The 26228-nt window shown below is 46.7% G+C and overlaps 1 protein-coding gene across 4 annotated transcripts; it reads left to right on the top strand.

Annotated features, from left to right (window-relative positions):
* Positions 1 to 965: 965 nt before the first annotated feature.
* Positions 966 to 25831, top strand: gramd1a (GRAM domain containing 1A). Of its 4 annotated transcripts, XM_076148467.1 has the most exons (21): positions 966 to 1421; positions 1843 to 1983; positions 4299 to 5328; positions 12357 to 12573; positions 13604 to 13624; positions 13975 to 14059; positions 14268 to 14371; positions 14607 to 14702; positions 15041 to 15121; positions 15600 to 15718; positions 16322 to 16640; positions 17302 to 17455; positions 18117 to 18263; positions 19319 to 19440; positions 19767 to 19909; positions 20567 to 20670; positions 21046 to 21270; positions 21808 to 21892; positions 23291 to 23398; positions 23967 to 24087; positions 24193 to 25831. In XM_076148467.1, exons 3-21 carry the CDS (start codon positions 4859 to 4861, stop codon positions 24280 to 24282), a joined length of 2811 nt encoding a protein of 936 aa, XP_076004582.1. In that variant the 5' UTR covers positions 966 to 1421; positions 1843 to 1983; positions 4299 to 4858; the 3' UTR covers positions 24283 to 25831. The 4 variants fall into 4 exon arrangements, with proteins under 4 accessions (XP_076004582.1, XP_076004584.1, XP_076004583.1 ...); XM_076148468.1 differs by lacking the exons at positions 966 to 1421; positions 1843 to 1983 and adding an exon at positions 3064 to 3151; XM_076148469.1 differs by lacking the exons at positions 966 to 1421; positions 1843 to 1983; positions 4299 to 5328 and adding an exon at positions 2782 to 3151.
* The last annotated feature ends 397 nt before the right edge of the window (positions 25832 to 26228 follow it).

Below are 26228 nucleotides of genomic sequence, written 5' to 3'. Positions count from 1 at the left end.
CATTTTGTGCACATGCATCAAATTCCATTTGCCTCTGACTGCTGTTGTTTGTAGCTGTTGGTGAGCTTTAATTGATCTTTGGTGGATTGCTTGGCTGCACTGTTGTGTAACACAGAGCAGTTCAGTGCCAACTCTGATTGGTAAACATGCAGCTGTTTTTTGTAATTAGCCATGAGACAGTACAGAGTGGAAACCTAGGACTCGGCAGTATGGTGGCTTCTTCATGGAAACGGCCCTGATGAGTTAAATGATGATAAACTCACCAAAGGCCATGGCTGAACACATCACTCTTATCAGCTGCATGTCTGTATTTCATGAAACTTGTCTGTTTGTCTTGTGTGCTATTTCAATTTGTTCTTGTTTTCCTGACTAACTTGCCTGCTAACAAAATATTATTCTCCATCAGGTGAACTTAGAGACCTAATGTGTTGCTTGCAGTTCTTTCCAGTCGCATGTCGTCATTCATTCTAACTGGTCCACCGTTGTTCTTATCAAATTTGATCTATGGTGGTCTGACAGTCACTCGGTGACATCAGCCAATCAGCAGAACAAGGCCATTGAAGTCAAGGTTGCCAAAACAGACAGTGACCATTGACTGAAGGCCTCAATTTACGCACTGAGTTGAGTGGCAAAGATAATGACGCCGTAGATACAAGCAGAGCACTGATAGGGTCGATAGGAAAGGGGTCTCTTTTTTCGAGGGGGTGGGGGGGGAATCATTTGCAGTTGCTTCAACACAAAATAGACACATGATTGACAGGATAAACCTACAGGCAAGGCTGTCTTACTGTCTTGTGATTTACTTGGATGACGTGGAAAAGCTTTACACTTGGAGGGAGGGCGAGAGAGGAGGGTGGGAGGGAGAGAGAGAGGGAGGGAGCGAAGGAGGGGGGGGAGCGAGTGAGTGTGGGAGAGAGAGAGTGAGAGAGAATGAGCAAGGGAGCGAGAGAGAGACCTTGGTTTTGCAAAAAACATGAGGGGCGGGCAAACTTCAAGGAAATGTTGACATGATAAACCCCCATGCAAGTGTGCGTTGCATATTTGGGGACAGGCCTGCTCCTCTTTGACCCTACACACACACACACACTGACAGTTAGCGACACACCTCCTTTCTCTCTATGCTGGTGATGTTTTTTTATTTTTAGCACAGCTCAGGTTTCCAGTCTCCTATTCAGCAGCAGGAAGCGCTCAGCTACACAACTCTGAGAGGAGAGACCCGGCTCGCCGTCTACATATGCAACCATCACATTCCCTGCCGCTCAAGTCGCAACAGTCAGGCAGGTGGAATGAGAAGCGAAGAAGATGCCCGTTACACTTACGGAGAGATTTGAAATTGCCAAGTCATTGTGATGCTCTGTCATTTACTGGGAGGCAAAGGACACTGAAGAGGCTGCTGGACAAACCTCAGCTCTGACAGGCAGGTGATGGAGCACACGTGCTTTGGAGGATATACTGTACAGTATGTTGCGCGTATTCCTTTTTTACTTAGAAAACCTATTTAAAAAAGATGAAGCGACTTTTTCCAAGGCAGGGCTGTAATTTGCTGTAGTTTATAGGATCTAAAATGGTGTTGATGGTGAAGTATAATTAAAAAAAACTGTTTGTAGAGAGGAATGGGAAAGTAGTTTGAAAAGGAATCTTAAGAGACCGTGTATATGTTTGTGATTAAAAAGAAGGTGAAGCAAATGTACTGCCTTCTGCTCTACACACCATATCTGATACATCAGTTTAAATTTGCAGCAATTTTTTTTTCGCAACATTTTATGGCACAATTTATATGTAATAGTATATTTAAGTCCCCTCCTGTAAACGATTTAGCAATATTTCTTCTCTTTTTTTCAGCGTCTGTCAAGGTGACCTGTCCACCGTCCTGTGTATTGTATTGTTCCAGTGGTAGAAGATATCAAATGTCTTTCGGGCTGCACCTGAAATACACTGATTCAGGCAAATCATATGAAGCAATGCTGCTCCAGGAGGATCACGGTGAGCTGAACGATGGCCATATAACTATTTATTACGTATCACATTGTTTTCTGTTTCAATTAATGTTTAATAACTTTCTTGAATTAAAGACAAAATGTGCTCAATTGAAAGACGTAACCCATGACAACAGCAAAGGCTCAGGCTACAATTTTCAGGTTACAAACTGCACTTAGCCTTTTTGGGCACTAGGGATCGCACTGTGTCTGTCAATCCATTTCAATAGACAAACCGCAACTCCCTTCAAATTAACTCTCAAAATCTGCTAAATCTGTGGACGAACTGCACTGTGACTGTATCGCTGTTGTCTCTTATAGTTTGAAAACTACTTTGAATTAATAGCAAAATGTCTACATTAACGAAACAGGAAAAAAGCTACTTCACGCGTCGATTTAGATGCAGTCTGTGCTACTTTGCTGAGTTAATTTTGCATTCATTGAACTTATTATTGTTGATTATTATTGAATTCGTTTTTGTCGGATTTAGTTACGCTTCCAGCTGTTAGATGAACGATATCAAACACTCTCGACTCGCCACATCCTCTGAACAGTTATTTCCCCGGACTGTACCACAAAGTTTGTTGCAGGGGTGATAGTTTTGTTTTTTGTGGGATTCTATAAATGTATGTACAAGGTGACAAAATGTCAAAGTCGCCTTTATTAGTTGTTGTGGTCTTTTTAATGATTAATTGGTGGTTTGTTGATAACCACGAAACTATAACTGTACTTATGCCGGTTAGATTTCTTCCAACCCCCCTGTTTGAAATGAACGAACCGAATGTCTGCCTCCGTTCCATTTCACTTTTCGACAAAAAGCTTATTGTCATGAGAGTTTAATGGCTTGTTAGCTACCAGTGCTAACTCGGTCCTGGTGCTTAGCTTGTGTTTTATATTAAGGCGCCACTGTGCCTAAAATGAAACACGTCGTTATGGTTCTTTCGGTGCTGGCAAGATAGTCTTGTTCTTTTGGGAGCTGTCGGTCCTCGGTGGTCGGGGTTTGCTAAGTTACTAGCCGAGGCTAACTGTTAGCTGCAGCCGGCAAATGCCCGTCGAAGAATGTTGATGTGTTCCTGTGAGAAGGTGGATTTCAATATCACTCCCCGCACCGTCGCCCGGCTCGTTTTCGAAGCCGAGCAGGACAACAGGAACGGAGGGAACTCGTCAAATGGCAGGTAGGAGCTCCGTGTTTGGTGTTGTGGTTCCATAGCGGATTCACATGACTTCATGCTGCCCTTTGGCTACTGTTTGTCACCACACAGGGCGACATCAACAGGTGCTGTTTGTGTCTGCTGGTGTTCTGTTCTTACTTAAGACGACAAGATTCGATGAGCAATGTTAATAAGTGCTGAAACCCGGGGATTAGCTGTTCCTCTAAACTTGCCTCATGTCGCTGAAATCCGAGAACCAGAGCTTGTGTGGACGATGTTGGGCTGGATCAGAAATGGCCGAGGTGGTGCGATGTGTCCCCTTTGTAATGTCTTTGGAACAGCTTGAGCTGACCAAAGTGTCGGCCGAAGTGAGCCGGTAGCACAGGATCATACTGGATTACTGTAGACATGCAGGCCTGTGCCAAGATTGTTTTTATTTAAAGCAGATCTCAGCAAATACTGTCTGATTTGCTGCGCCCTTGTTTTTAGAAGTGCCTGCTTTGATGGCAGACAATGGTGTGACACTGAGACACACACACACACACACACACACACACACACACACACACACACACACACTTCCCTGCGAGCCATGGTGGCAGTGAGACCTTGAAATACAAATTTTCAAAATACCTGTGTGACTTGTGCTGGGTGAAGTGAAGATCATTTTTGTTGTTTTGGAGCCATTTTGTAGGATTAGTTGTACTTTTGCATGTGAGGTGAAGTGTGGAAATGCTGGCAAACTACCAAAGCACCAGTGAAGTATTATGCTATAGCGTTTTCATCCAATCGCTGCGTCCTGAAACTTGGCAATCTTATCTATGTGTTAACCAAAGATTTGGCAATTTCTGAGTTGATTCTTGAAGGGAGCAAAAACATGATTAGTATGTCATGAACGCAATAACTAGATCGCTCGCAAAGGCAGAGCAATATGAAGCATAGGATACTAACAACAATCCCACCATACATCAATTCAATCTGTATATTGATTATCTTTGTGAAACCATTTGTCATACTGCCCATAACTGATAAGGAACAGACAGAAATAGCCTAAGCATTACAGACATTTAGCACAGTTGATAGGTTTAACAAGTACTACAGTTTTAGGATGGTGTACTGAGATGTAGGCTGGCCTTTTGAATGCAAAGTTTCTCCTCTGTTTACTTCCTAGGTAGCTACTTCCTGGCGTAAATCTTATGTTTTCTAAGATTCAGCTGTTGCAGGGATAAGGCTGCTTATGCAAATACAGAGGTGAAGCCTGCCAAAGGGAGGAAGCAGACACTGGACCGTGCAAGAGGTGTATAGAAGAAAGGAGTGAGGCACGTGAGAACTGGATGACAAAGCATCCTAGGCGGTCTCAGTCTGCAGACTGGGCCCCCAGAAATGGGACGTCTTTTAAAAGTTGATTTGAGAAGGCCCAAGCAATGACCTTTCAGACCTTCTGTTGCATCCTTCTTCACTTTGGAGGAATACCCACGACACTTTCACCTGATGTCCTCTGCAGTTTCCCAAGTTACAGAGAACCTTGATGTGAAAATGTTTCCTGAAGATTTGAATCAGCGAATCATCTTTGGTCATGTTTAATGTTATTTAATAGACTTCTGGTGCTTTGCATGGAGAGGCATCATTCTTTCCAGACCATTATTTTGCAAGCATGACTGGAATGTTTATTTGGTCATGATCTAAACATCCTTGAGTGAAAGTGAAGATTACCCAAGAAAAAGTCTGACAATGACTATGTCCTCACCTGTGGGACTAGAAGGAAGCACGCTGGCTGGGCCCATCCCCATTCCAACGCTGACTGTCCTTCCACCATCCTCCGACACAGAGTCCTGGTCTCACTCACCCAGCCCCAGACGGTCCCGCATTGGCCACCATAGTCGATCTCATCGTAGCAGGAGCCGAATCAAGAAAAGGAACGAGCAAGAGCAAGGTGCCTCTGCTAAGCCGCAATGGGGTGAAACCCCACAAATTGTAATAGAGGATGCTGGGGAAAAGCTCAGCATTAGACACCTTAGCGCCTCACCCTCACCCTCAGTAGCTACTGAGAAGGATGGAGGAGAGCCAGATGAGGGAAACCGTTCACAGGACCTCCTTCTACCACCACCTCGGTCCTGGTCACGTAGCCCATCCCCCAGCCGCCGCTCCCGTTGGTCCCTCAGGAGCCTGCTCAGCAGAGACTCCGACTGGGAGAGTTGCAGGTTAGTGTGCTGGCTTCCTCCCACATAAACTGCCAGTGAAGAGAGGATCATGCTCTTTCGTGCAGCAGAAATGTCATTTTTGTGGTGTGATGCAGTTAAAGGCTTCCCTCCTTCCAACGGGGATCACTTATCTTGCAGCACTACCATGTAAAGTTCAGTGGCTTAGAACATAGCGTCCCCACGGCCAGTGCTATGTTTGACAGTCACGTGGGTGTTCTAAGCTTATAGCTCTGTGAAACCACAGCCAGTTTGCATTCAGGCCTGCTGAGACCAGATTTGCCTGCACTGAGAGACTGGGGGGAGGGGGGGGGGGGGGGGGGGGGGATATCGCCTGCCTGCCTGCCTGTTGTGCATGTTGGTGTAGAATCAAAATTAGGCCTTAAAGCTGATAGAGATTTATACTGAGTTGACTTTTATCTAATCTCTGTCCAGGTCAACTATTTTGGAATGTGGTGGTGTTGATTATCTAACAGCAAAAAAACAGAGGACAGATTTGACTGCTAACACCCTGATAAAATTTTGTGTTGATTCATGCTATGATCTGATGCCAGAGAACCAGCAGGCCAGGGACCACATGTTATAAATTCAATGTGGTGGATGAATGCATGTACAACCCTGTATTCACAGTGATGACATTTGAAAGGAATGGTACAGGTGGCCTCTCTTTAAATGAGGGGAAACAGAAAGTTAAACTCATTTGTACACAATGAAAGCGAGTCCGCTGTTATCAAGGGAGGAAAACTGAGCTGGGTCGGTCACAAGGAGCCACAGGCGGGGCTTATGCGCCACTTAGCACTCGTCTGAAGCGTGACGTCAGCTTCAGCCAATGGGAGCAGTCTGATGATGTCATGTATGTCCAATCAGGGGAGGTCTCCACACTGCTGCAGTGTGTTCAGTGGGCTACCAGGGCAAGTGGAGGGTGATTGTCTCCTGTGCTGTACACGAGCAGCTGTGCCCTTGTCCTCCTCATTTACCAGCCGTGTTGTTGTCGTGTCCAGATCACACAAATGTCTGAGGACTTCCAAAGCGAGAAAACGTCTGAGCTAATTAAAATAAAGGATCAGTTATTTCAGGACTATATGACCCTAATCACACAGAGTTCTGCCATGGCTGTCAAGTGATCTCAGGAAGCTTCAGATTTGAGGCAGCTTGACCTTCATGATGAATTCGGATGGGGATGCGATTGCTCAGACGGTATTCCGAGGTTGGTCGTAGACAAGTCTGACCAGCTATCATGTGCACTGTGAATGCAAATGTTTCCATCACTGCACGGAAGGATTGTCTTGCTAACCTTAGGGTGTGTGCATGCAGCAGGACAAAAGCCTCCGTCACACATCCACCCTTGATTTGTGGAACAATAAACTTCCTAATTGATTGGCCTTCCCAGACAATTTGGACGGGGGTGTAACGTCTGCACTAAATGCAAAATAGCAAGTCATCACTGCTCTTCTCTCTTTTCTAGGTGTATAATCGACGGGAAATGCCCGTTTTTTTCTGTTTTGCCATGGGAGAATGGGAGAGAACATCCAAATTGAAGATGGAATTAAATTTGAGACATCAGTGATGCATTCTGAGGCCTGTCTAAACTTCATGTCAATACCATTTGGGCATCCGGTACATATAGAAAGACTCTCACCACTTCATTTCTGTTTCTGATATGTGAACATGCTGGAGGTTCCACCCTCATTTTCCCTCCTGATGCTGGTTTGCTGATACTTGGGCCTGGTTTAGAAGCTGCTTCACTGCGTCTGTGTCGTGTCCTAAAGCTAGTTTATTGAACTGAGCATCGAATGAAATCTTTCTCAAATCAGTAGTACTATCTGCATTGCAACAAGCGGGTGCTTTGTTTGATTGCAGTTTGGTTGAATCTCATGGTTTTCCTGTGTTGTTGTTGTGTTTTGCATGTTGCGAGCTCCCAGCCTGTATGGGCGATCAGAGCTTCACCACCTCTGCATTCTCACATTGTCCTTCCTTTTGTTTTTTTGCCACAACACTGTTTTCTTTTTGCATAACTCTGTGCCCTGTTGCTGTGTGAAGCTCTGAGATTATGATGGACCGTCAGAAAAGCAGATTACGCACAGGGAGACAGAATGCTGGAGATGTGGGCCTGGCCCAAGACCAGCGTGGATTATAATGTGGACTCTAATCCATGGGAATGGTCAGAGGGATTGAGGGTTAAGAGATTGGGTGGCCGGCCTCTGGGCCTCGGCCATGTGGTTTTCACTACAGCCTCCTTGTTCATAATGTTAACCATGCCAAATAATGAGCCGATTTTTCCACGCGTGATAATTGCACGTAGTGATCGAGCTGTAGCACCGACGGCGAGGAGTCGGTCTCATCGATCCCAGGTCTAATGTACGTCTGCGTCGCTGCTTGGCCTGTGCGGTCCCTCTCGTTTCTCCAACCCACGAAAGCGAGATGAAACATAATCTGTAAGGACGTTAAACTTGACACCAAAGGCTGATTTGTTTTGAGACCTCTTATATTGGATTATCTCCCTTATAGCTGGATTTAACGATGGTTCTGCTGTATTGTCTGAATCGGGGCATGTGTGTTCCCCTTCTTTCCGTCTTGCTTCTTTGTGCCCTATATTGCAACCTTAACCTCCTCTTGAAATTGTCTTCTTCCATTTGTAACAGGTTGAGCCTAATTGTGAGCCTGTAAGGATCTGTCTGAAAGGTTGGCCTACGCAAGGATAATTATTTAAACCCAGACCTTTCAGTCAATCGTCATCTGACAACATGAAGCCATTTATCACAAAGTTTAAAAACAACAACAACAACTACCTTTTATTTGAGGCATTTTATCAGCCTGTGTGTGTGTGTGTTAACCGATTGACCATAGAGGAGCAGGGAGAGGCTGTAAACGGTAAAGAAGAAGCCATTCACCACAAAGATAACTGAGGGTGGGTGAGCAAGCGACCGGCTGTTTGTGAACCTGGATTCAGATAACGCCCCTCAGTTTGACCCTCCTCCTTCTGATTCTTAGCGCCCCCCCCCGTTCAGCACTGACTCGCTGTAAGCAAGACCTCAGTCACCACATGGAGCCCCCCCCCCCCTCCTCCTCCTCCTCCTCCTCCTCCACCACCCTCCCTCCCTGTCTCTCCTCTGCCTCTCTGCCCATTTACAACGGGGATTACGAATGGACGCGGCGACGGCAACCCGTTACCGGGTCCAGGAAACCGCATAGAGAGTAGCGGTCCGTCCGGTACCTGGCCGCGAGGTGGAGGGTTGTCGATCGAGATGGGGAATTGAACACCCGGCCGCGGGACGGTGCACGATGGGCGCGTTTTTACCCCGGAGCTAAGCGACGACAACACGGCCAGAGAGCTGACATAACGTCCGGAGCGGCCGGCCGGCTGGAGCTGCACACACACACACACACACACACAACACGGAGCGCCGGGTGCCGTTAACGACACGGGGGCAACGCGTTTCTGTTCGGAATCATTTGGATCGCGAACACCCCATGACATGTTCGAGTAAGTAACACGAATAGAGTGTGTGTGTGTGTGTGTGTGTGTGTGTGTGTGTGTGTGTGTGTGGGAGGGAGGGAGGGAGGGAGGGAGGGAGGGAGAGAGAGAGAGAGTAGAGTCCCTGTCTGCTCTTACTGCGCTCAGACTGGAACATGGGAGCGACACACGGAGAGGTTCCCTTCTAAAGCCCAAGTGGGCGCTCACAGGCTGCTGTAGGCGCCGTGAACAAAACAGCCCGCAGGTTATTGTGTTCATCCCCACCAGGTTCACTCGGTCAGCCGGTGACTGAGAGCTCAGCCCCTCCCGTCCCGATCTGCACCGCGTAGCTCTTAGTAACTGAAGGTGCTTTAGTCCTCAGTCAGGTTCTGTCCTCCCTTATCTCATGGGGGACAAAGTAGCTGAACTGATCTAAAGAGCTGTAGGTCAGTCCGCTTTGATAATGTGTCAGGAGGGACTGGGTTTAGTCAGAATACTTACTGAATTAAATCTGAATGGTAACAACAAGGCGCTTGTTTACAATAAAATGCATCATACAGAAATCATACGTCGGTAATGTGTATTTGGTTGATCCCATTTATTGAAGTGGGTTCTCAAATGCACAGATTTAATGACTGCGCCCACAAAGAGTCCTTGAGGTTGAGGTTTGATCTTCACGGATAGAAACCGACGAGGCGATGAACAAATACAGCCGAGTCCAGCGGCTAAGGCAAACTGCAAAAATGACCGTAGCCTCCAGAAGGTTGCCCACGTCAGGTGAACAGATCAGTGTGTGTGTGGGAAGCCTTCACACTGCTGCCATGGATGGTGTTCCATTTAGGCTCAGGCTGGATTGAACTCTAGTTTCTGTAGACACACACTGACACATACACCAATCGCACTGACTGACCGCACAAGAAGCTTATTAGCGAGATCCGCCGTCTGCCTAGTGCGTTTATCTCAAAATAGGTTATTACCGCATAATGGCACATACAGTAGGCCTACGAGATTTGGCAGTCTTTCCTTTTTAGTCAATATTTTACTGTTTTGTAGCGCCATGAAGCTCCTTAAACACGTGAGCAATGTATCACCCTGAACAATCTAAGAAGACCATAATACACAATGTTGTACTGATGAGTGATTGGAGTATTAATCAAGCTGGAAGCCAGCCAAAGCTCAGGTTGGTGATTGCATGTTTACTCAGCCATCAATGGGACAGTGACACCTGATTCACTGTGTCTACTTAGGGAAACGCAATTGATCAAATAAGTTGCCTCTGTTGACAGTGTGTTACCTTTTCATAACGCCAACTGAAGGAACATCGGTGGAGAAGATGTGGCAATGTGTGAGATGTTTATAACACAGATCTGATGAGGTATACGAATGTTGGCTTCCCTGCGGTGATTGAGGGTTCAGGGCCATGTGGTTTATGCCTTCACTAGTGTTCCCTGGGCGACGCTCATATTGACCGACGGCGTCCCCTTTCCCGTGTTGCTCTTGTCAGTCTGGTTGGCAGGTTATAGGAACATAACTGAAGCTCTTTCACGACGAGCTCATTCTGTGGTTCAAAACAACAAATCCTCGTTAAAATGAAGTCAGCTGAAGAACATTTATAGTACTGTTTGTCTATTGCAATGCTGCTGCTAATATGCTGCTGATAGTCTACTGATAACATTTAATCTAAAGCATGTTTATGCCTTTATTTCGACCATGAGCGCATTTGGTAAGTGATTTTGACACATATAGGTATATTTCACCTGTTAGCTCAGACTGAGAAAGCAGCACAAATTGTGACAACACTGAAAAATGATTTGGTGAAGCAGCTGAGGCAAAGCAAGGGTTAACGTGGGAACAATTGAGGAAAGAATTGCTTTGGCTGTGGAGAGCAACAGGGCTCCTGACGGGTTATTGAAATGTTGAGTAATCGATTTAGAACAATTCTTTTCAACTGTCTTCACACCAAGAAAGAGCCAATGAGGGAGCACACCCGTGTCGAGGGAGTGAGTGAGTAAGCAGAGGATTCATGGAGTTGCAGGGTTTGTCACTGCATATTTACTGATTTACAGCCACCTGGTTGCTGCTGCCTGCTGTGGGAAGTTTCATTAAAATTGTGATAAATAGATGTTTGTCTTTCTGACTGATGGTGGTTGTGGCACACCAACAAGCAAGCAACCAAGGCAACTATGTTCTGGCATACATAAAGCTGTGTTCTGGAACAATTTGGAAGGAAAGTAACAACAGGATGATTTTGAGGGGCTTTGTTAAACAACCCAAGTCTGCTGGCACCATGTTTGTGATTCATATAAGATGGCAATCATACCGGCTACAAGTTTTAACTCAACAATTGATCAGAAACATAACGGCTTCAAGGCCACTAACACACAGAAAAGCAAGCAAATAACATCTATCATTACATTATAATTTTTTTTTTGCAATTTGTTTTTTATTGAAGCAGACATTGTACATGACATTGTGCATACAGGTGTAGGATATTTTGGAGATCATTTTTTTATATAGAAAGAGGGGAAAGAGGAGAGAGAAAGATAGAGAGAAGGGAGGAAGGTTGTATTATCACTACAATTGTTGTTGAACTTTATATATAGACCCTGAGGTAGAGTACAAGTAGACTGGAGTTGTAATGATGTCACAGGGTACATACAGAACTTACAGGATGATGTTAAACAGCAATGTAGGCTAGTACAAATCGCATCATAGGTTGTGATAGAGAGAGAGAGAGGGGAGAAACAAACAGGAAAGAAAAGAACCGGAGAGAGGACATCCCACCCCGAAACCCCACCCAACCCCACAGTCACACAACCCCGCATTCACACACCCCGTCCTGGCCTGCCTGAAATGCAAAATAAAATGAAAAATAAAATAAAAAGGAACTGCTCTGTGGTCTGGTATTCAGTCACTGGTCTGGCATAGCCTGTAGCTCTGTGAAATAGGAGAGGAAAAGTTGCCATCTCTGATAGAATTTATCAGTGTGGTTCCTCAAAGTGTATTTGATTGTCTCGAGTCTAAGAAAGTACTTTGTATCCTTAAGCCATTGCGAAATAGAGGGAGGGGAGAGGGATTTCCAATGTAGGAGCAGGCGTCGTCTGGCATGCAAAAAGGTGAACATGATTTATTTGGTGGGGTGTTAAAACGGTGTAGGTCATACGGAGTACCGAAGATGGCAATATAAGGGGAGGGTTGAACTTGCATTCCCAATATGATGGATAGTATGTTAAAGTGACAAGCACATGACACATTTGTAATCAAAATTCAGAGTTTTTATCATCTGATTGTTTTTCATCGCTGCCTGTGTCAAGTCAAGATGCCAGTGCAGCTTTGACCAGGGGATACTTTGTAAATCTGAGGGTCACATCAAGCACAGAACGTCTGATGAATTCCCCACTCAGCAATGTTTTACTCTATTGTTGAAACTGCTGTGTTTCATGTTGTGTGTTTGTTGGTGTTTGGTATCTCGTCCATTTAGAAGCGACCTGGAGCTGTGAAAAACTTAGAAATGAAATATGGCGTCGTGCCTGTGTTGACCCCGAGCTAACCTCACTGTGTCTCCTTCTGTCCACAGTACGGCCAGTAACTCTCCGCGCAGCACGCCTGGCAGCTCTCCCTCCCTGCGGCGTAGGGTCCTTGGAGGAGGCAGGGCCAGTGAGGGTGAGGGAGGGGGCGAGAAGAGCAGCGGGGGAGGAGGTGGTCCAGATAGCCCCCTGCCCTCCGTGGCCTCAGCCTCCTCCCTGACCTCTGCTTACCCCGTTGCTTCTCGCCATTTCACACGCAATGCCAAGGTAATGGAGAACAAACCACTGGTAGAATGATCCAACCTGATTGAACAGACACTTGAGTTATGTACGTTGTCTTCCGTATTGTTCTGATGATGACGTACATCTTAAGGAACCTTTCCGACTGACGACGGCACACAAATCATTCCTGCGTCCTCTTTCATTTCAGTCAGACTACATTAATGATGTGATCTTAATGGAGGCTGGTAAACAATACAGAGTATTCCAACAAAAACGCACTTCAAGGTCATCCTAAAATCTGCATTTGCAAATCAAATACATTCAAACGCCGCTAGAGTGTACGTACACCTCACAGTACGTACACACTCTAGCATCATAAAGTTCCAGACTTATTCACCACAGAAGCTGGATCACAACTAGTTTGAACCGCTGTGCAGGCCGGAGTACCAGTTTGTGATCCAACTTCCACCTGTGCTGTGTAGCAACACGTCCACACCAACGTATACTTGCAACATGGCACTGGGACACACCGCCTCCACACTAGTACACTCTCAGCCATGATGGATATCTGCATGTAGACGATATCTTTTACCTTTTTAATTGAGTCATATCAGCTTAGTAAACAATAGCTGCAATTCACAAATGGTTACGTCGGCAGGCAAATGAATAACTAGCAATCCGGTGATGACTTGGCATATGTAGCATGTTATTGAGGCCTTGGATGACCTGTGTGTTTCTGTGTTAGTCCCCTTTAGCCTCTTTACTGTGTAAGCCAGAGCTGATTGTCTTCCTTATACCAGGTCAATGAAGCATAACCGGTCAAAATGAAGAAGTGCAGCCAGTTTGGCAGATATAGAAAACGTGTCATGATTACGTAAAACACACTTGGCACAGGGACTGGAGTTTCCCACCAACATCCAGCACGCCTACTTGAACGGCTTGCTTGTAGATTTTCCATATCTGTATAAAATCAGGGTTTGAAATTGCACTGTTGCCCAAAGCCATTGCTGCTTTTAATGCTACAGAGAGCGTTGTGTACTGCTCGCCACTGAATGTGCTGTTCTTTCCTTTGCAGAAAATGCAGAGCTGGTACAATGTAAGTATACATTAACAGGCCCTCATTTGGCCTTTCTGCTGTAAGGCGCTTTATATTGCTGACGGTGTAGTCCGAAGTGGTGGACCTAGTTGACATTGGGAAATCCTCAGCATTAGAGCTGAAGACGGAGCTTTTGTCTCCCACCCTCACTGTGCATTTCTATCCACACAGTGCTCAATTATTGGCTTTGTTTCTGATTACATATTTTGGGCAGAAGTCCCCTTTTTTTACTCTTTTACTATGACCTTAACTTAGTCAGGTGACTCATTCTAGCCCACAGCTCTCAGCTGTAACACAGGCTAGTGGGGAGTTTGAGTAACTAGTTCTTCTTTCCCTTTCGTCCTCCTCAGGTGCTCAGTCCCACATACAAACAACGGAACGAGGATTTCCGTAAACTCTTCAAGAAACTGCCAGATACGGAGCGACTTATCGTGGGTGAGTGAAAGACAGAGTTACATAAACATGGGAGACGTGTTGACGTACAATTAATGCTGTTTGTGCTGAGCTCTCTGGGGTAAGCCTGCACCTGCGTCATAATACACTGCAGCACCTTCAATCCTTTCTAGAATCTGATAGAAGCACAAGTCAAGTTAGGTTGTCGGTGTGTCTTTCTGTTGACTGACCTCATTTTCTCTTTGCTCAGACTACTCCTGTGCTCTGCAGAAGGACATCCTGCTCCAAGGGAGACTCTACCTGTCAGAGAACTGGCTCTGTTTCTACAGTAACATCTTCCGCTGGGAAACAACTGTAAGTCATAAAGGCACTGCCGCTGTGTAAACAGTCACACGCGCGCAATCAAACAAACGTTTAAAGCTGGTTAATGTCACACTTTGAATCAGATAACAGGTCCTTTTAGTGCAGGTATTTGCAGAGTCATATAGATAGGCCCTGGCTATTGGTAAGATAAGAAAGAGTGTTACACAGACAGGCGGTATACACGCGGAGAAATACACACAGTAACTCCTTTCCCTTCTCCATTCAGATCACTATCCTGCTGAAAGACGTGACCTCTCTGACCAAAGAGAAGACTGCCAAGCTCATCCCCAATGCCATCCAGATCAGCACTGATAATGAGAAGGTCAGACACAAGCGCGCTCACAAGGCCACTCACCTTTCCCCATTAATGTTGGAATTCACAAAGCAAACTGACAACAACACCATTAAGCACAAGAGACTTGAATTAGCCAGTCTGTTCCTCTGCCAGTCTTCTCTGCTCAGTGAAGCGTCAAAGTGCCAGTTAATTGTTGATTCTGTTTATTACAAGTCGTTTTTTTTGTGCCAGTGAAGCAGTATGAAGTCCAGCTGATTCTGCATTTTCTCCACTGGCCCGTGACACAGCAAACCAACCTATCAACCGTCACATTTGTTTTTCTTTCCCTTCTTTCCTTCCTGTCACACTTGTATTCACCTTCTCAGCACTTCTTCACATCTTTCGGAGCGAGGGATCGCAGCTACATGATGGTCTTCCGCCTGTGGCAGAATGCACTGATGGACAAGGTACATCCTCCCTCTCCCACTCCTCTGATGGTTTTTGCCACAGCCTCATGTGACACGGCTGGTAGTTAAAGTCTCAAAATAGAAGACGGTGTCAAGGAGCAGGATACAGCCACAAACATCAGCTTTGGGCTAGAATCTAAATCACTAGTATTTGCTGAATGCTATGAAGGTAGAGATATTTATGGGAAAACTGGTGCAGGGGCACTTTGGCAGATTAGTGCATCACAGTACACTCTGATACTGCAGCATAATAGACTGTAGGCTATATATCAGAGTCTGCAATTAACTTCATGCTCCTTCTGCCAAGAGTTTGTGTACTTTCAAACTAAATAGCTGCCAAGAGCAATCATCTAATGCGTAATTGTGTTGAGAAGCAGTGTTCTTCCTAAATGAAACGAGAAGGATAATGAATCATAACAAACCATTTCAGTGTCCTGATTAACCTCATATACCAAGTGTCTCTCTGTGTCCCTCTCAGTCCCTGTCCCCTAGAGAGCTGTGGCACATCGTACACCAGTGTTACGGCACCGAGCTTGGCCTCACCAGTGAAGACGACGACTACGTCTCCCCCACCGCCGAACACATGAACGGCCTACTGTGAGTGTTCCATTGCTGCTATCAGAGTATAATGATATCTCATCTGGAATCCCATTTCTGCCCTCACTGCCTGACATTTCGTGCTGTTAAGTGAAATACAAACATTACATCTAAACTAATCGATAATAACTCATTGATCTAAACAGCGCAACTATTACTATAAGTGAAGTAAACGGATAAATGCATTGGTGTAAGGAGAGAGTAATGCTTTTATTTTTGTGTCTTGAGCTAAGCACTACTGAATGTATTTATAAATCACTACTCTTGGTAATTCATACCGTTCACTCCGTCTCAGATTGACGGAGTGAACGGCCCCATTTCCTGTTGTCTTTGCTTTCACCCTCTTATGCAAGTGAATACACGACTGCTTACAAAAGAGAGATGTCAGGCCAGTGGTTATACTTTGTACTCAAGCCTGTCATTGCTGGTACTCTCTGAAGCATTTACCGCTTTACATTAAGCCGTGTATTTGGTGTTAGCCAACATGACGATTCAGTGAAAGATTCCCAGCCCTGATGCATGAACATTTGTCTTTGTGGCCTCACAGTGACACTCTCTCTGTTTTGTGTTGTCTCACTTCTTCTCCCCCCTCTCATTAACCAGGCCAGTAGACGAGTCGGTATCAGTCACCGATCTACTAGACCTGAGCTCGGTGTCGGTCCCTTCCACCTTCAGCTCCCCGCCATCCCTGGTGTCCTGCAGTCTAGCTAGCCCTTCATCAGCCGCAAGCCTGGTGGGCTCTTCTCCCCTCTCCTCTTCCTCCTGTCTGCCCATAGACGTGCCCTCGTCATCCAGCCACAGACTCAACTCTGACAGCCTGGAGCCCAGCCCGCCCAGCTCCCACGGCTCGCTGCAGTCCGCCACTCACTCCGCCTCGGCCTCTGCCTCGGCCTCTGCTCCGGCCTCTGCTTCTGCCTCATTTGTGAGTGCAAATGCTCCACAACCACATCCACTGACACATGCGGGTTTGCAGGAGATGACGTTCAAGATAAAGCAACACATAACTGTAATGGAGCCATCGTCCACATTTTAAAATGATTTGATCTGAGTTGATCTTTGGAGAAAGCCATTTTTACCTACAAAGTCCTGCTCATATATTCAGTGCAGTTAGTATTATAGTGTTGCATACTACTACTAAGGGCATTCAATTGCAAAGTACTTAGCCCCTCTAGGAGATTAGAAACTCAACCTCATTGCCTTTTCTGCAAAGGAACATGTAAGAGGGAAAGTTTCTGGAGCATTGCACACGTCACTGAAATATAAAATTGCACTAGACACACACTTGAACACAAATGTACTTCTTGACCTAATATTGGCTGTGTGCCAAATCTGTCCTGCTCAAATACAGCTGTGGTTTGTTTTCATACAGCTTTGTCTTGATTTGATCTATCAAAGTGTTCTGCTGACTGAATTAGTTTCAGATGAATTGCATGTCTCCATGTCTATGTTTGCTCAGGCTGTGTCAACACACCTTCAGGTCAGCCCAGGCCTTCACTCTCTCAAGTCATATGACGATGGGGTGATTTCCTTAAAAAGCTCCGGGTAACTCTCCTCCGCCGTGCCTTTTCCCCTCACTGCTCTAGATTCTGGGAGAAGGCGGGGACAGTCTGTCAGAGTCGGCCAATCACATGCTGCCCCCTCCAGCCACCAGCCTGGGAAACCTCTCCTCATTGGACATCGCCAATGACTACGACCTGCCCACTGACCCCAGCAATTCTTCTGACACACAGGAAGAGAGTGAGTGTTGTTGGTCTGTCTGAACGCCACAACTTAATGTACATGCAGATTTACATCAAGCGGATAAAGGGACAGATGATTCAACATGACTTGATTAATTTAGTCTTAAACCTGTTTTTCTAGCCCATGAAGCACACAGTTATGCTGTTATGCGCTTAAGAAAGCTCTGTGTTTTTATCTTTTCATATTCCTCATTCCCTCTCCTGATCAACTGACAGCTAAGCTAATGTGACACCGCACAACTAAGAACAGTGTGGCTTTTAAAGGTGTAACTGTGAAGCTATTAGCTGCAGGTTATCTCACATTCCCCTGAACCAAATCTCAACAATGACCTCAGGAGTTTTATGTCTGCTGCTGAGAACAACTTGTGTGTCGTTACAGTCGGGTGATGCCTGTTTTGGTCTGTTTTTTTTTTTTGCTTTGGCACAGACGGATGTTTAACCTGAAATCAACTTCATGTTGACAGATGATTAAATACTTGCTTGGAGGTTTAAGGCGTTGTTTGAAGTTCCTAGACAGCCCAGTGGCAGCACACTCCACACTTCATCAAAATGTCAAAGTGGCACCACTGCTGGAGACTCTGTAACTGGGAACAAAACAGGAGTGAATATTGATCCACCATTGAAATCGGAACACAACTCTTGCTTTTCTCTGTCTTCAGGTGAAGTGGAATCTTTCTGTGCTAACCTGAACGGGCGGCTGCACATCAACACGGTGGTCCGCATGAGTGTGGACAAGCTGCACGACCTGCTGTTCTCCGCTGACACACACTTCATCCGGCACCTCTTCTCCCAGCGACACTTCACTGGTAATTGAAAAACACTTGCGCACACACGATCATTTCTGATGACAGAAAATGGCCGCACAAGGAACTTAACTTTGCTTTTGTGACGCTGAGCCCTTTGGCGAGAGACGGTGCTTCTACGCCGTGAATCAATTGTTAATGAGAATTCTATTTCAGCAGATGGTGCGTTCAATGGATCCCATTTAAATTGTAGTGATGTGGAGTAGGCACTACATGTTTTGAAGCAGAGTAATGTCAGATGAATGTGTTGACAGTTGGTCACCTCTAGTTACACTCACCTCTAGTTACACTCACCTCTAGTTACACTCACCTCTAGTTGTGAGATGTCACCCAGCAGCTGTGATCTGGTGCAAATCCAGGTAAGACTCTGGATGTTATGGAGGGAAACACAATAGTGTTCAATTTTTCAGACAGGGCTCACATTAATTGAGTTACTGTGAAGTACTAAAAAGGGACAGACACACACACCCATCACTTCCACCATGTAGCCCAGATGAAGCCGATTCAGTGGCCATTCATTTCACTTCAGTTCAGCTCCCTCTGCCTGCCACGCTAGCCCCTTGGTATGCCCCTACACTCGCCGTGGGGCTGCACCGCTCAGTTTAAGAACCACCAACCCCCCCCTTAGAGACTACACTGCAGCCCACTGTGTTGTGGCACTCGCTCTCTTTCTCATGAAGAAGTGTGGATTGACCCTGTCTTCATTTCTTTCTTCCCCCCCCCCCCGAATGCTCTTCATCTCATGATCCTCATCTTTCATTCATAGATTGCTGACTTTTGCTGTGTTTTTGCTGTCTGTCTGTCTGTCTGTCTGTCTCTCTCTCTCTCTCTCTCTCTCTCTCTCTCTCTCTCTCTCTCTCTCTCTCTCTCTCTCTCTCTCTCTCTCTCTCTCTCTCTCTCTCTCTCTCTCTCTCTCTCTCTCTCTCTCTCTCTCTCTCTCTCTCTCTCTCTCTCTCTCTCTCTCTGTCTCTCTGTCTCTCTGTCTCTCTCTCTGTCTCTCTGTCTCTCTGTCTCTCTGTCTCTCTCTCTCTCTCTCTCTCTCTCTCTCTCTCTCTCAGACCTGTCGGTGGGCGAGTGGCAGCTGGACAGCAGCAGCGGGAGTACCAGCCGCGTGCTTTGCTACACCATCGCCCTCAACAACCCCCTCGGCCCCAAGACCGCCCCTGTGGAGGAGACGCAGGTCAGTCCGTCATGAAAACACAGACCGTCACTCATCTCCAGGCTCATCCCGTTTGTTTGGCGGCTTTATTAGAAGCAGAAGTGCAGAGAGGATTTTGCTTTATGAGGCAATTGTGTTTTTGTGTTTTTTTCGACTTGCATCCCTTCCTGTTATGTGGTTCCTGTTAAGTTCATTTCCTGCGTGTAATTGTTTTTGTGATGTCATTGTTACCTGTACCTGTACATGGTGAGGTATGTTAAGCCGCTGCGTTATAAAAGGTGTTTGTATGCATGTGTGTGCTCAAAATTCTTCTCCCGTCTTTACCTCCATCCTTCCTGTGCTTCCAGACATTGCACAAGAGCAGTGCCCGGGGCGAGTGCTACGTTGTGGACTCTGAGGTCATCACCTCCGGCATCCCGTACCAGGACTACTTCTATACCATCCACAGATATTGCCTCACCTCCATCAACAAGCACAAGAGCCGACTCAGGTGTGTTGTCTTTTTCCCGCCCAACTTGCAGTGTTTCCCCTCAGAAGCCGATAAAGGCACAAGTCATGGATATTCGGTAAAGGCGCAATCCCGTTAATTCAGCCCATGCGTACCTCTCTCTGCTCTTTATTGCAGCACAGACCAAAAAACGTAGCGACAGCAGTTAATCATTTTTATCAGTGGAGGATAAAGTGAATGAGCTAAATGGAAAAGGCATTGTGGCATTCTTGTAAGGTGTAGAAAGGAGATAATCAGAAAACACAAGCACACAGAGAGAGCAGCTGACGGTGACGGAAGCCGCTTACCCCGAGCTGGCAGCAGGCACAGGAGTCACTTTGGGCCAGAACTGTGAATAAAACACAATTCCAAATACAGGAACCATGAGATCCATCACATAACCACATTTCAACACTTTGGCTTCATCCCATCGCCCCATTTCGAATAGATGATGCAAGCTGTAATTAAGAGGCCTGTGAGGACCACAAACCCTCCCTGGTATGAACCAATCCTACCAGGGCTTTCTCCCAATTGTCTCGTCTGGCCTTCCTTGCTGCTTTCCTACTATTTAAAAAAAGAAAAAAAAAAGGGCCGTCATGCTTTTGTGTCTGCATATTGTGAATTTTCTAAGCTGGCTTTGTTTGCTTTTCCTCTCCCCAGGGTTTCCTCAGACATCTGCTACAGGAAACAGCCGTGGAGCCTGGTGAAGGCCCTGATTGAAAAGAACACCTGGAGCGGCATCGAGGAGTATTACAGACACATGGGTGAGTCACATGCTCGGCCTCTGAGTGAGCTATTCAGGTTTATTTCCCTTTCCCTAAAGCACAGAGGCAGATCGTGCAGAGAGTCAGTATGCAGTTGAGTCTTTGCTACGCATAATGAAAGCTTGTTTCATAGTCCGCTGCCACTCACTTCAGTTAGTCAGGATGTGTTGTTACATGCCGCACTCTGTTCAAATCAGGAAATATTAATATAAAGTCAACCCAAGTCGGAATCTCAGCCAAGTATCAGATGACAGCTTTCAGCTCTGAAAATGTAGGAAGGATTTATACACAGCCTTACCTAAGCCAGTCTGTCGGTACTGTTCCTGTATTATGTGTTTACTAAACATTGTCGCTCTCTCTCCCTCCCCCGCGCAGAGAGCGAGGTGTGCAAGCTGGAGACTCTGTTGCAGTCCGAGGTCTCCGTGGTAACCACAGGCGAGACGGCCGGCCCCGACTCTGCCAAGACCCCGCCAGCCCTGCGCCGCCGCAAGCGCACGTGCTCGCGGCGGCCAGGCGACAGGGAGAGGGAGGGAGGAGGCTTGGGCGCGAGCGAGCGAGGAGAGAGAGGGATGGGAGAGGAGAGAGACAGGAGAGAAGCCAGTAAGTCGGCCAGCATCACTGGTTCAGGCAGTGTGGGTTAATGTCGGAATTTCTGTCCTTGCCATCAACAGTGAAGGTCACCGATCCAAAGGGACTAAAACCAGGGTCCATCTTCTGTGCAATGCTGACCTCTAGTGGTCGTCTTTGAAACAAATTGTTCTCGTTCTCCCCTTTCACATACATTTTTTGCTGAATATTTTTTCTGAAGAAAGCCTGTGACACAATAATGAGCATCAAGTTATGGGACAACTTTGGATCTGGTTTTTAAACATTCAGAGTGAAAGAAAAGCAATGGAGTGAATCCGGATCTGTCACGTCCGTGTGAATGAAGGCAAAGGGATAATAAACAGAGTGACAGCAGCTAAGCACAGCCAGTAAAGATATGGAATAGGAAATGACATGACGGTGTCACCGTGGAGTTTCAAATGACTTCAGTGTTGCTACTAAATTTTGGCTTAAAATGATTCAGTTCTTTTAAAAGAAAACGTAATGATGCATTAACAGTGTTTCAGCCTGGGTGTGTGTTTGTGCTTCCAGGTGCTCCGTTTCTGAAGCTGGGGGAGCGATCTCGGGGCGGAGGACACAACAGCATATCCACCGTCCTCCTCATCGTCAGCTTCATGTAAGTCCAGTGTGAATAGTGGTGATGTTCATGCCGCTGAACCCCCCCGGTTATTTTCATGTATGACAGTTTCCAGAGTCTTGATCTTTATTTCACTGCATACTGAAGAGATGAAGATGCTAGATTGTCCCTCCAGTCATCACACACACAGTGAGCAGACCAGAGTGTCTCTGAATGGAAGTCTTGCTGTATATATTATAAAGCTTTTCTGTAGGAAGTCGGTACAGGCTACACACAAAGGTTGCATGTAGTATGTGTGTCCCCACATGTGGTTCCTCCTCTTAGTCATATGTCCTTTCCTGTGTATTGTGTAATTGTGGGTGTGTGTGTGGACAAACTTGTGGAGCACACAATGGTCCACCGTTAGTTCTTTAAACTGGAATACATTACAGTACGCAAATCTTGTTTTTGTAGGTGACTGGAGGGGTAAAGCTCATGTAATTGACCAGTTGGTGTCATGTGATGCAGAGACATATTGATAGTGTAAGTTCAGGCTGTGTAGCCCAACACCTGAACCCGAAGCTTTGAGTATTTGTAGGTGTTTCTTCACTACACACACTTGAAACAGCTGAACAGCTCACTAAGTGGTATTCAATAATCATGAATGTTCCCTTGGGTCACCTACGTCAGCGGTTTTCCATGCCAGCTTGGCCTGATACCCGAGGCCCAGGTTTGGGACCAGGGTGGAGGACCGGTGTGTAGAAGGAGGAAGCATGGAGAGAGGCATTCTTGGCAGCATAACCCCAGAGTGGCAGCGCCGAGGCTCATCCTTTTCCCCCTCCAGCTTCACTCCAGGGTGGTCCTGGCCCTCATGTTTGAATGGCTCAGGTCTTAACACGCTCTCGAGTTTGCGTGATTTGAGTTTGAATCATTCAAATCCAGAAATCCAGCGACATCACTCTCTAAGTCTGTATCAGGGTCTGAACTTTCATTTGTTCAGACCAAACTGGATGTGAGTGTTATGCTGCATACTAACAGCCTCCCAATGCTTTTCTTACCATTTCTCCTCCTTTCCCCTCCTTTCTGCAATGCGTCTTGTGCATAGGATCTGTATCAGGTACTGTATGAGAGGCTTTGATATCTTCTCAGTGTCCAATGTTCCTGCAGGAAGAATCCACCCCGCGATGTTTAGCATTCAGCACTTGTCATCGCACTTCACACACACACACACACACACACACACACACACACACACACACACACACACACACACAGTTTACAACGCAGGGTGTATTTTTCCTGTAGTAAAGTCAAACTGTGCTGTGAGTGAGAGCGTAGCAGTGCACACTTACAAATCCGGGCTTGTGTCTTGTGACTTGCCTGATTCTTCCGGGCGTCTTGGTGATTTGGATCAGATTTGAGAACAGGAGTGTAATTCAGTCCATCTCTCCCCTTCAGCCTGGTGGTGCTGGTGGCTCTCAACATGCTGCTGTTCTACAAGCTGTACTCTCTGGAGCGAGCGGCTCATACACTGGAGACGTGGCACTCCTACTCCGTTGCTGACAGGTAAACACGCCGAGTTGTTTTCCAATACAAATATAGCCTCTCTATAATGCGCCGCTCCTCGCCCGGGGGAACGCTGCCGTTAATTGGTGCTCGCCCTCTTCAAGAGGTTTTCCCCATGTGGGGTCTGAGGTCAGCAGTATTCCACAGAGGGAGACGTTATTGCGTAACCGATGGGAGTGTTGTGCTGATCACAGGGAAAGAGGAGGAATGACTTCTTTTATTTAATCTAATCTGATTTGATTTCATGTCTTGAGTGGTTGAAGGTTGTGGGGTCGACGACGGTCTCTTCCTATTCGCCTCCACAAATCTTGATTCCCTCATTTATATTTCACTCAGTGCTCAGGTTATGGATTCATATCCTGGTGTATAATGTGGATCACTTACACGCCGTAGCTTCAACTGATGCTCTAGGTTCAAACTGCATTTCAGGCTGACCTCGACTTGGATGAGCCTCTGTGGTCCATGATATTTCAGTGCTTGTAGCCGTAGATTTGTTTGGAAGTGCAGTCCGGCCTTCAAGTTCCCACATGTGTTCTCTCCACTTCCCGCTCTCTCTCCTCTTCCTCAGTCCGCTCCCTCAGACGGCGGCAGAGTGGGCGCAGGTCTTGCAGCTCCAGAGGCAGTTTCACCAGGCCCAGCTCAGCAAGTGGCAGCAGATCCTGCAGTCCTCTGTCACACTGCTCGACCAGGTGTGTGTCTGTGTGTGTGTTTGCGTGTGTGTGCTGGTTTCTGCCCAATGTGTGGCGGTGCTCGTGTACGCCGCCTCTTTAAACTTTTGTCTCTTCCTCTCCCAGATGAAGCAATCTTTAGAAAAGCTCCACCGCGGCATTGTGGTCCCAGAGGTGCAGCCGGACCCCCCCGCAGACGGCCTGGCCGAGTCCTGAGCCGCACCACCTCCCATCGGCGCCCCCTGCCTGTGAATACACCCTGCTGGAGTAGCAGCGCGGAGGCGGGCATTTCAGCAGGGGCGGGGCGGGGCTGCAGGCCGCCGCCGCCTCCTCCCTCGTCAACTGAACCCGGGAGCGGGACAATGTGGGAGCCACGTTACCCACAATTCCCCTGGCCTGACAGACTTGAATTGGTGATGTTCACCCTCAGCCTCAACCAGTAACACGTTTTGTAAAGTCGGTCAGCTCCGGACCACAGCAATAATCGGCGCACAGCTGCAAAGTCGCCTGTTTGTACTGCATGGAAACGGGCCACAGGTGGGCCGGTTCAGCCATCCACTCCTCTTAAGCCTCCTGCTGTGCTGCCTAGTAACCGCTCACGCCTCCCACGGGACCCCAGAGACATGTCACCATAGCCACCCACATTTCCGGACGACGCACCTTATTTTCAGAAGATCCCATTTGCGCAGACGGTCCCGCTTTCAAGTCGGTCTCGTCGGTCCGCAACATTTCAGAGGTTCGGATCTGTGATTCCAGAAAGTGGGAGGGAGAGCCTCCTAGTCCTGGGAGCCGCTCCGTACCTTTACCTCTATTGACTGCCTGCTGAACTGAGGCGTTCTGAGGACGCCGCCTGCTGTCCGGATGGGGAGGAATTAGCCAGCGAGAGGCGAGAGAGGAGAGCGCAGAGGTCCAGCCGGCTCCCAGCTCTCGTCCTCTCTCTCTCTCTCTCTCTCTCTCTCTGGCTGCTTTCAGTCTTTGCATCTGGGGTTTGTTGTTCCGTGCTCGAGGTCGACATTTCAACACGCACCTGTATTTTTAGATGTGAAACAGCACTGCGGGGGAAACATACACTCTGAACACTGAGAACATACTCAGAACTCACTCAGAACACACTGAGAACACACTGAGAACACACTCCCACCGCTCCCATCCCGGTGGGTTTTTATCTTCTGTGAAAATCAAAGTGTGACTGGGTCGTCTGTAAGGACATCAAGCTGCATCTGACTGTTTCCTCGGACCTTTACAGTATTTATTACCAATGACTTTATTTTGAAGTCCTGTCCTGCTCTCCAGAAGTCATTTGGTGGGTATTTTGTGCTCTGTGTTGCTGTTTCAGCCCGGACCAAGAAAGATCACCAGAGCGATTATTGGTCAAAGCAATAATACAGACAATAGTGATACTAGTACTTTTTGAATGTTAGAAACAAAGTAGTATATAATGATATTAAGGAATTGTGTGTGTGAATGTGTGTAGGAGCAGAGAAGAGAAAACAAGCAAATACGTTTTTTTGACTTGACAGATGTGTGCGAGACTGCAATGTTACATCTTCAAATGTTACATTTTGGTATTATCACTTCCTGAGTTTGTTTTGGTTGTATGTTTGATTTGTTTGTTTAGTTTTTCTGGAGTTTTTCTGAACCGTGTCCGGCCGCTCACTCTTCTTACCTTAGAGCCAAACGGTAACCGATCAGGATCACTGTAGACCCGACCAGGTAGATCATAGTCCAACCATTTCTAACCAAGGACCAACCTGAACGTCACAGGCCCAGGTGTGGAAAAAGGGAATCCCATTTGCAGTATTTAGTCTTTTTTTGTGTTTGTAACCTCCGACTTACCCGTCCTCTTTTTACTGAGTTCCTTTTTCATTTTCTATCTTTATTATTTTGTCATCTCTGTTGTCTTCTCTGTCCTCTGTGCTCGTTCAGCCCCGCCCCTCATTCTCTCTCTTCCCGCCTTTGCACTGAAACCATCAGCTGTGGAAGCTCCGCCTGGCCCTGCTGTGCACGGCCATCAGCGGAAAACAAAAAAAAACTAAAATGTAATATTTATTTTGGGTTGGGGGAGGGGGGGGGGCAGGGTGGACGGAACAAGGAGAGACGAAGACGGACGGGACACAGTGATGAGAATGTACTGTAACAATGTGATTGTACACAAAGACATG

The sequence above is a fragment of the Genypterus blacodes genome, unplaced genomic scaffold (genome assembly GCF_046128005.1).
Source record: "Genypterus blacodes isolate CSIRO-AG114 ecotype Tasmania unplaced genomic scaffold, CSIRO-AGI_Gbla_v1 ptg000040l_1, whole genome shotgun sequence".
Classification (NCBI taxonomy): Eukaryota; Metazoa; Chordata; class Actinopteri; order Ophidiiformes; family Ophidiidae; genus Genypterus; species Genypterus blacodes.
The sequence above is the reverse complement of the archived record's forward strand: the minus strand, read 5'-3'. Positions and strand labels throughout refer to the sequence as shown.